The sequence below is a fragment of the Medicago truncatula genome, chromosome 8 (genome assembly GCF_003473485.1).
Source record: "Medicago truncatula cultivar Jemalong A17 chromosome 8, MtrunA17r5.0-ANR, whole genome shotgun sequence".
Lineage (NCBI taxonomy): Eukaryota > Viridiplantae > Streptophyta > Magnoliopsida > Fabales > Fabaceae > Medicago > Medicago truncatula.
In genome coordinates, this window is record NC_053049.1 from 37,105,645 (window position 1) to 37,116,510 (window position 10,866).

At 33.6% G+C, this 10,866-nt stretch overlaps 2 protein-coding genes across 5 annotated transcripts; both read left to right on the plus strand.

The window, feature by feature from the left end:
- The first annotated feature begins 1,095 nt into the window (after positions 1 to 1,095).
- Positions 1,096 to 4,749, plus strand: LOC120577678 (V-type proton ATPase subunit F). The gene is made up of 5 exons (XM_039829452.1): positions 1,096 to 1,231; positions 1,658 to 1,729; positions 2,937 to 3,018; positions 3,630 to 3,712; positions 4,339 to 4,749. Exons 2-5 carry the CDS (start codon positions 1,667 to 1,669, stop codon positions 4,501 to 4,503), a joined length of 393 nt encoding a protein of 130 aa, XP_039685386.1. The 5' UTR covers positions 1,096 to 1,231; positions 1,658 to 1,666; the 3' UTR covers positions 4,504 to 4,749.
- A 1,897-nt stretch (positions 4,750 to 6,646) lies between these two features.
- LOC120577708 (uncharacterized protein At2g02148) lies at positions 6,647 to 10,866 on the plus strand. Of its 4 annotated transcripts, none has more exons than XM_039829509.1 (8): positions 6,647 to 7,115; positions 7,199 to 7,534; positions 7,672 to 7,834; positions 8,480 to 8,603; positions 8,912 to 8,968; positions 9,394 to 9,651; positions 10,042 to 10,130; positions 10,336 to 10,866. In XM_039829509.1, exons 1-8 carry the CDS (start codon positions 6,680 to 6,682, stop codon positions 10,433 to 10,435), a joined length of 1,563 nt encoding a protein of 520 aa, XP_039685443.1. In that variant the 5' UTR covers positions 6,647 to 6,679; the 3' UTR covers positions 10,436 to 10,866. The 4 variants fall into 4 exon arrangements, with proteins under 4 accessions (XP_039685443.1, XP_039685444.1, XP_039685445.1 ...); XM_039829510.1 differs by having other exon boundaries at positions 7,202 to 7,534; XM_039829511.1 differs by having other exon boundaries at positions 7,202 to 7,534; positions 10,042 to 10,419.

Sequence of the window (10,866 nt, forward strand, 5' to 3'; positions counted from 1 at the left end):
CTGACCTGTTTAAGCCTGGTCTGGCCTATTTATTAAAAAGGTCAGGTTAAGGCTTTTTAAAAAGCCTATTTGATAAAATAGGTCAGGCTTAGGCTTTTAAAAAAGTCTGTTAAGCCTGATAGGCCGGCCTATTTATACCCATAAGTTAAGCCTAATATGCCTAATTATTATTATATTAATATATATCAACAAAAAATCATCACCAATTCGCATTGTCCGCTAAAAAAAAAATCAATCCCAATATAAATAGAAATAATTTTTTATTGAGATTTAAAATTGTATTTTCAGCCTACAAAGAAAGAGAGCCTCACTATGATCATGCCCCTTCATTTGAAGAATGAGACAAAGTTGAGAAAGTGTGTAAACTGCTAGAAGTGTTCAATTCTGCTACTCGTCATCATATGATTTTCTATTTTTTGGTGAATTGTACTCAAATGGTTGATAAATATTGATGAGTACTAACGAAAGATTATTATTATTAGCTCTAAATTCATTGTGATTTGTTGTTTTGTTGTTATAGGCTTTTAAACAGCCTGTTATGTTGTTAAAATTTGTTTTTAGTAAAATAGACTTTTAAGTAGGCTTTAAGGCATGTTTAGCCTATTTAGTATGTAAAATGAACAATTTGATGACCATAATGTTAAATAGGCTTCAACGTAGGCTTTCAGGCAAGGCCAGACTTTTTAATAGGCTAGGCCAGGCCAAGAAAAACGGCCTATGATAGACCATAGGCCAAGCTTAGGCTTGTATAATTTTTTGTAGGCCAGACTCAGGCCTTTCAAAGCCTTGGCTGGCCGGACCTATTTCCAACCCTAATCAGAGACAAATAACAATAGCATTCACCTTCTTTAGACAACTCTCACTAACTCCAATACCATGCCAAGATTTTTCAAGGCAACTTTGGTGTTTGAAATAATGTTTTTTTAATAATCGACAGTTTTTTTAATAAAATGTTTTTGTTTTGGTTTGGTCAAAATTTTAATTTTTTTTGGTTACATGGTCAAAATTTAATTGAAAATGATAGACTTTTTTTTAAGGAGAAAATAATATAAATATATAAATAAAAAAGAATTGAAAATAATATAAAGTGTGGAAAATAAAAATAAAAAAGATAAGAGTTGAAACTAACTAGCTTTGAGAGTGCGTGTGGGGAATTAGCAGCTCTCGAAACAGACCGGATTTCTCCCGTCTCCGTCACGCTCCGCCGTCTCCATCTCATCTGTCGCATCCGGTGCGTTCTATTCGTCCTTTCCTTTCCAACTTGTCAAATTTTTAATTCAGTTCTTTTGATGCTCACACTGCTTACCACGATCTCGATCTTTTTATAACCATTTTCATCACGTAATTCATATAGATCATCACTTTAATCTCCGATCAACTTGCTCCAATTCTCATTCTGTTCTCAATCCATAGATCTTAACATTATTTCACCCTTTTTTTTTATTTGGATCAACAACGAGTACGAAATCATAATTTTAATCTCTCACATCAAAGGGTATACGATCTGTTATTAGTTTATACTCTGAATTGTGATTTTGTATGAAGAAAAAAAAAAAACCTATTGTTAAGATTTCAAGTTGATGCTGAATTGATTCATAGTAATGAAGGGATATTATGTATTTTATTCATCAATGCTATTCATTGTATTTGTCTTCAGATATACGAAATGGCCAACAGAGTTCCGATTCCTGCCAACAATTCATCACTTATTGCCATGATTGCTGACGAGGTAAGCCTGTGGCCATGTTATATATACTTTCTTATCACTGATTATGTTGTCTTAAAGACTGTCAAAGCAGATGATATGATAACTAGGATGCATGGAAATTGAATAGGTTTTAGCTGCGAAATCATTGTGGCTAATATAAGTCCGCTGCTAGATAAATTTCTGATATTTTAAAGATCTATTTTGCTATCGGCATACAACTGATTATGCACTACTGCAGACTTCTTATGATAACAAACTATTGTACATTTTTCTGGTGTAGAGTACCAGAAGGCTTGGGGTTTAATAGGTTAGGTTTAGGTTCTCTTGAAAGGATCAAATTCAGGGTTTTAGAAAATAAGTGGATGGATAGGTTCTTGAGGAAGGGACTTTCAGCCATAAGATGGCTTAAGAAGTCAGATTGAAGACATTTCAGATGCTGCATAAAGCCACTGATTTCGTTTTTTATGAATTGAGTTTTCCTTAAATAGATTCTAGCAAAAATTAACAGGATTTGAATGAAATATGAAATTGTGAGGTTGTCCTCATCCAAAGAAATTAAATTTGTCTCTCTGATAAAATTGAAGAAAGGGATTTGGAGATCATAGGAAAAGAAGAAAATCATCATACATTGAGTTTGATTGCATCACACATAGTCAAGTAGGAGCAATATACTTCCATATTATATAAGCTGGTATTTTACTGATATTTTTGATTGCCTTTGTTAATGAAATAGGATTATAAGTACCCTGTGATTTGTACCAAGCAGTCCGAAACTGCAGGTCCAATTACTCCAAGTCAGATCTAGCCAATTACTAATATAAACGGAACCCTGAAATAAGGAAATAAATCACGAACTCCCCCAAAGCCAAAATCCATACAATGACAGTTGTAGTGTTGGACATGAGTATATGACTAGATACTTAATTACACTAAAATATCTCTATGGCTGAAAACTGTAAGCATAATAATATTTTGACATTAAAAGTTTTCTAATCTTAAAATCAGATATAGTTCAGTTGGCAATTGAACATTACAACTGGCCCCTATTAATTTGAATAACCAGTGAGATATTATATTCTTTGAGCTTCTGTTTTTTATATTCTAATTTTGCCCATATCATTTCCCAATTCCATTTTAGATTTTTTTTTTTTTTTTTGTAATTGGTTTTCATTATGATTGAAATGATTAAAATGTTCTGAGATTTTGATTTCAATTTTATTTTCCACAGGATACCATAGTTGGGTTTCTTTTGGCTGGAGTGGGAAACGTTGACATACGTCGGAAGACAAATTACCTTATTGTGGATTCAAGTAAGTCACTAAACTATATTTTACTTACTATTATTTATGAGGGCTAGTTTCAAATTCCCCAATTTTTTCTTGTTAATCTGTGCATCATGTTCATGAAGAGACCCTGCTTTTTCACCTAATTTTCTGATTGTGGTAGATGTCCAATAAAAATAGTACATGTGTTCTTTTATGTTTTATAAAGACTTATTGTTGTATATCGTGGACCTCATAAATAAGCATGGGCATTTGTCTCTCCTATATAGGATGCGTAGAAATGTTGTGATTTCCACAAACTTTATCTGTAATACATTTCATAGCTTAGACACTCCCCAGAAAAACTATAGAATATTTATTTTGTGCGTGGGCTATTTTTTTATGCAATGGTTATTAGTAGGTACCCTGAAACTGAGGTTAATCGATACTTGAACCTTGGGTAGTGGTAGTACTTGGATTACTCACTACAGATTGATAAGATAGCATCATTTATTTTATTTTTTTTAAATATAGCATCATTTTTTTTCTCTGAATAGTGTGTCAAGTTCTGAAAATATTCCTGGTAATTTCTTGTTCAGTTTCAAATCAAATTGATTTGACGGTAAGTTTTTGTTTTAACTCTTGATTTTGTTCTTCAGAAACGACTGTCAAACAAATCGAGGATGCATTCAAAGAATTCACAACACGGGAGGATATTGCAATTGTGCTGATTAGCCAATTTGTAAGTCATATTTCATGGCCATAAAAATGATTCAGGCTGTTTTGTTCTTGCTTCTTAGTTAAGTAAAACACTATATCTGCTACTGTTAGTTCCTACTTCCTACGGCCTGAGACATCAGCTTATCACGTCCGGAAGACTTTTTACTTATCCTTACCTATTATAGTTTAACACATGTTCTGTTTGGTAATCAACACTATTGTTAGGGAAAATCTGAAGGGAATATTTTAATTATATACTGCATCAGGTTCCAAAACTTACACGGCGTTAATGAATAATGCTGGATAACTGGAGATTTTATTTGACAGACCAATGTGACAGTACCAGTGAGATTCAATCATAAAATTGGCACTTCTTTTGATAGCCATCCTTTGGGTTTAAATGTTGACAAGTTATATTATTGCAAAAAAAGGTTGACTCGTTTATATGGTCATTGGGTTCAGAACTGTTGGATCAGTTATTAGTTGGATATTTGGATCCGTCCTTTTAGCTCATTTAGCCATTGTGATATCCTACCTGGGATTTAAAAACTATTTCATGCACCCGGTTCCTATTTAGAAAACCTTCTTGCTTATTTGACCTTTACAATCTTGGGTTATTTATATCTTATAATTTCTTTGACTGTGCAGGTTGCAAATATGATAAGGTTTCTGGTTGATAGTTATAACAAGCCTGTTCCTGCAATTCTTGAAATCCCTTCAAAAGACCACCCTTATGATCCTGCTCATGATTCAGTTCTTTCACGGGTGAAGTATCTCTTCAATGCTGAATCAGTGGCAGGTGATAGACGTTGAATCATCCTTTGATTGCAGCTTTCAGGGTGTTTGTTGTTTTTCTTTGTACATTATGGTCAATAATCTCTTGAAGTTCACAAGTTCTATGTAGCTTGAATGATCTGTATTGTTTGGTTATAATTTAAAAATCCTGTCATAGATCTTCAAGATGGGCTAATTTATGATTACCTTGGATGAAATATTATCAATTGTGCACTTATATCATTGCTTTCTGAGTAATTTCAAGTTTCAGCCATCTGATTTGAAGATTGCATGTTATGACATGGTTAGGTTAGTGTTCTTTAATGACCGCCAAATGCATTGTTTTCATCTAAATGTGATCTTGCTCTCGTCTCAAACACCGATCTTTGACTAGAATACCAGTAACAAGAATGGTGTAAGAATATTGTTAAAAGCAGAAGAGTGTCTAAGCTCGTACAGTGAAGAATTAGAGCCTCAACTCCTGTAAAAGAATTATTTCTGTCTAAAACAACTAAAAAATGACTCCCCACTCCGACTCTACTCCTCTTTGGTCTCCACCCTATAACCATACTGCATTGTCTAATCCATTCCCGTTAACTGACCAAGTAACATGACCAATTCGTCAACCATGTTTTTTCGGCCTTGTTTATGTCCAAAGCTTTATCACTTCCAGTCTCAAGTAGAACAATCCTGTCCTTTAAACTGAGACGAATAAATTGGCTGTGTAGCATCCACGGTCAAGCCTTTCCAAATTCCATTGAACCAGATGCTGTTTTCCTATGTTGCAAGCTTTTATGATTTCCCTACGATCCATTACCCTGGTATAAAATGTGGATGGCGCTGGGAAAAAAAATAATCTCAACATTTTTGGCTCGATTTGACCCAAAAATTCATTGTTCAGAGACATTTCGCAAAATTTAGGACAACAATAGATATATTTGTCACCTTATTGACAACAATGTGAAGACTTTTTTCCAAAATTTAAAATCTTGGTTGTACAAAAACTTCAACAAAAAAAATTTCTTAAAAATGAATGCATTCCTACAATTTCTTTTAAAATCTTTTAGACATTTTTTTTAATCAAAAATTTTTCTTAAAATCTTAATTCATGTACATGCCTTAATATCTATCTTAATATATTGTAAAAGGTGATCTTCGATTTAGACAAGGATTACCTAACTGTCAGTGTTGCTAGCTCAAATTCTTCTAATCTAATGAAATTTAGGACCACTTAAATGTTGCTTAACTTATTAACACTATATCTTGCTCAAATTTATCGTACTACGTTTTTTTTTACAAATTTTATCGCATTACTTTTTTTTTTTTTTTTTTTTACAAAAATCGTATTACCTATTTATAGTTAATGAGAGTCTATTGACATAAGTGTCAAAATAAACATACTTTTATTTTCTTTTTTTGATTGTATCATACTTTTATCTTTACTGCTACGTAATTTTTTATAGAAAGTAAATGTAGCTATTCTGTGTGAAACAAATTTAGCCAATCTATTTTTTTTTTTTTTACCAAAGCTAAATCAATTGTTAAATTTAGTTAATTAGATTAGGTATATAAAATTTCATTAAACAGTTTCGATCTACTATAGAGTCTAGAAAGAAGTTTTTGTAATATTTTTCCTTTTTTAGAATACGAATTTAAGATTTTGCATGCCGTATAAGACATATCTTACTCGTACACCTTAGACTTCGCCTCAAACATGTTTACTTTCCACCATACTCTCTAAAATTACAAGTTTAGGATATAATGCACTTGTCTACTCACTCTAACATACACATATTTGTATCGGAGTAATGTTGAATCAAATTAAGTTTGTACGAGATATCTTGCTTTGTAAACTACTCCCTCCGTCTCAAATTGTATGACGTTTTGAGCATTTCACACATATTAAGAAATGTAATTAATATTGTGTGGGAAAGAGATATTATGAGTTGTGTTACAAAATTATCTTCAATAAATGATATGAGAAAGATAAATGAAGGAATTGAAAGAAGAGAGAGTAATAAATAGTTAAAGATATAATAGGAAGAGTAACATTAATTTTTTATTGGTATTGTAAAGCGACATATAATTTGGGACAAATTTTTTTTCTAAAGTCACATGCAATTTAGGACGGAGGGAGTAATTTATTGAAATATTTACGAGGCAATTTAACAAATTATTACACAATTAAATTAAAAAAATGAAAAGAAGAAAATAAATGAGGTATGGTAAGAGTCAAAGGGAGCTGAGGTTTGGATACAGCTTTGAGCACCAGAAACCTCAGGTTTGGACTCTCCACTCTTTCTTTTTCCTCTCTCTCCCAATTCACGTTCGGATATCCGTTAATCCCACACCAATCTCCGAACCAATTTACCGAGCCACCGTGAAAATTGGTTCGAAAAAAAAAATGAGCACTAGGGTTCCGGAACACTACAATCTCAACTCTCCCACTTCCTTCATCGAAAGCCCTCTCCACGTCCTCAACTCCGTCGATACCCGAACCACCGCCCCCTCCATCGACGACATCACCACCACCGAAGATCACGCCGCCGCCGTCTGTTTGCCACTTCACAGTACAGAAATCGATGAAGATCGCTCCAGTCTCGAAACAAGCGAATCTTCTAGAACCTTCTACGATATCTTAACCATTGACGGTAACATTCTACAATCTATACTTCAGCTTGTTCATCAAATGATGTGGTTAATTGATTTTTATTTTGTTGTTGAATTTGTGAAGTAGATGTTTCGCCGATTGAATCAGCTAGAGCGAGGTTTATGCAAATTGTGATGGATTATTTTATCGATGATCATGTGATTGAAGTGATTGATTCGGATGTTGATTATGTTGATCAAGATAAAATGAACAAGAGGAGGACGAGAGAGACTCGGTATGAAGGAGATCCGAATTTCGCGCTGCCTTTGATGTATGTAGCTAATATGTACGAGTGTTTGGTTAATGAAGTTAATATTAGGCTTGCTTCGTTGAATGGTATCCGCGACAAGTCTATCGGTGTTGCTCTTGAAGCTGCTGGTGGTTTGTATAGAAGACTTGCTAAGAAATTTCCTAAAAAAGGTTTTTAGCATATCCTTTCTAAATATTCAACGTAGATTATTAGATTTCATTTCCTTTTACAAGTGGAAATTTTTTATTGTGTATTTGGTCATATGATATATTGGTTGTAACATTTATTGTTTTCTTTGTCTCGACAGGACCGTGTACATATAAGAGAAGAGAATTGGCAACTTCAACGGAGACGAGGACTAGGTTTCCGGAACTAGTTATACAGGAAGAGAAGCGTGTTCGCTTTGTGGTAGTGAATGGATTGAAAATTGTTGAAAGACCGAATTCTGTGCCTATTGATGACGCTGAGTGGTCAGTTGCGTGTTGTAGTGTTTATTTTTTATTTGATCCATGTAGTCGACCCCAATTAGTTTTTTCCTTTTGTTTATTGATATGTTCTCATTTTAGCTGAAGATCTGACATGGCTTCTTAGCTTACATACTTCGATTTAATTTGTTAATTATTATCCTAAGCTATATAGGCCTATAGGATGAATTATTTGCAGTCACGATTAGTCTATTTTCTATATCTCGGTGGATATTAGTTCCTTTTTTTTATTATATTTGAATTTTGTGGGTCTTTTTCGTTTGAATTTCTTTGTTTGTAGAGATTGAAAATCGGTACTATGCTGTTTTTACTTTCTTAATTTTTTGCTATATCAGATTGTGAGACCTAAGAAATATAACTTGTATTTTATCTGTAGTTCCATTGTATACCAGCATTTATTAAGTCAATTTTTTTATGAAATTATTGTGTTAATTTCAATTGAACTTGTGACAGCTCTCTGATGCTATGCTTGCCTGTTCCCTTTTATTACATTTTAAAGAAGTTTACATTCTTCTCTAACTACTAATGTGCGTAATAACATCACAGTTATGATGAGATAGAGGTTGAGCATTTATTTGAAATTTGCAAGGAGTACAGGCTTGGTCTCACTTGCTTTGTTTTTTGTTTTAGGTTTAAAAGATTGACTGGTCGGAATGAAGTAGCAATCTCAGCTAACGATTATAAATTTTACTCTCCAAGACACAAATATAGGCGTGGTGCATCAATTTCACTTCCAAATATCCCAGATATCCCTGTAAGAATGCTGTTGCCTCATTTTGGAAAATGAAGTGCTGTTTTTAAGATGCTCAATACGTAAGCTACTGCAGTTTTGTGTGCAACGTCTAAATTGTGCCGCTACGGAAAAATTTTACTAGCACATGTTGGCTATGAATATGAATAAATGTGCTTTGGCATCTGCTGCTGCATTGTAAAATGATTGATATGTCATGATATATATTATACTAAATGGGATAGTAATGCTATTTAAAGGTTGCATAAATGGTAATTGCTGGAGTTTCTTGTCCAAACATTATGATGTTGACAATTGACTTGTTTTTACAGAGTTATCCTGGTGCAGACAATTCTACGACATTGAATACTACTCAAGGATATCGCTCAGTAAGTATTATAAAGTTAATATATTATTGTTTTTGTTAATTTGTCATCATATGGGATGGATGGTGAATGCTGTTTTTTCACCTCAGTTTGATTTTCTGGTTTGGACTGCAAAAATGCAGATGAAGTCAATGATTCCATTAAATTTAAGTTAACTCATATATAGACTTGGTCCTTGTGTGGTGGTTGATGTCACTCCTTTGTTATAAAATGAGAAAATAAAATTATAATTAGGCACTTGATGTTCTGTTACTTTTCTCTCTTTCAGTGTTTCTGAAAATTGAGTCTGTTCATTGTATTTGCATGTCTATACCTTGATTCTGCATTTCTGCTACCTGTTTCTTGGGGTGGGTCTTGGGTTTGATTTTTTAAGTGTTACTTCAAAGTTCTAACGATATTTTATAATGACGTGGGACTTTATTTCCCAGCCACAAAGTCAGCACCAAGCCCTTGGCAAACATCACATGCAATCACTGGCACATCAACCCCAGTTTCACCCTGGTCTCCAGAACAATCAAACTATGCACCAAAGTCAGCATGGAGGGCCCTATTCTCATAACCATCAAAATGGCCCCCCTTCACACCTATCTGAAATTTCTCATTCTCACCAGCCATCAATATCTCAACAGATGAGTTGCTTACAATCTTTCACAGGTGGCCATGTCGGAGGACGCTTGCACATGATGGTGAGTTTATTGGCTAGATTATGTTTCAATGTTGATGATGGAACTTTCTATAAAACAATGATAATGTTTTTGATATTCAACTTGCATCTATGTTGTTGTGTCATTTTTCTAAGTCTAATTGCATGCTGGGTTAATACTCAGCTTTTTCAACATTTAGACATGGCTCTGAAAGCAAAAACTTGTTTTGCATTTCTCAACCCTTAGTAGGACTGCTAACTTAATTATAGCAGTGTGATAATGGGCCTACAGTGCATGATGAAGAGAATAGATTGAATATTTCTATAATGCTATGTGAAACACTTGACCAAAGTAATTGATTTGAATGATTTTAGCTGTTTGATATATCACAGAACTATTTTATCTTATGCTGAACTGTATGATGCTGCACAGCCACCAAGTCCTGCGAAGTTTTGCGATGAATGTGGGGCTCCCTATTTGAGGGAAACATCAAAGTTTTGCTCCGAATGTGGTTCAAAGAGGTTAGGAATATGACAGATTTGTCGCTCATCATTCTTTTGATCACAGGTGTATTCAAAGTTTTTTCGATATGACTAGTTTTACATATTATTCTTAGTTTTAAGAAATGTATTTAGGATAAATAGAAAAATAGTGCAGTTTTGATTTGAAATGTTGTAATCTGTGTAAATATTTGTAATTAATCAATCGGGATTGCACGTGTGCCAGCTTTGTCAGTACAGAACTTCAAGAAGCTGAAAGCTTGAAGATATCAAGTTTACATTTTCGGCTCTTTTGCTACGTTACTGGGCATATTTTTGCTAATTAACCACATGGATAACAGTGATGTGTTGTCAACTTGTTTAAGGTATGAAGGAATTATAGATTCAATTGGAAGAAGATGCTATACAGACTAGTAGCTCAAATTCTGTCCAGATTTGATTTTGGCTCTTTTGACTTTTCGATTTTAAAAGGGCAACCCGGTGCACTAAATCTCCCGCATACGCAGGGTTCGGGAAGGAGTCCCACCATTTGGTTTGGCTCTTGACTTTTCGATTTTATTTATGGAAAAGGCTAACAAATTTTCATTGTATTAGTAATCAAAAGTGGTAACTTTTGCATAAAAAATTCCGTGTTCGACTTGTAATTTCAAGATAAAATTTCTTTATTTAGGTTCCTTAAACAATGTCATTAACATTTGTCAACATGACTCTTTATTCATTCACTTAAACCGTAATGAATTGAACTTAAAGTCTTAAA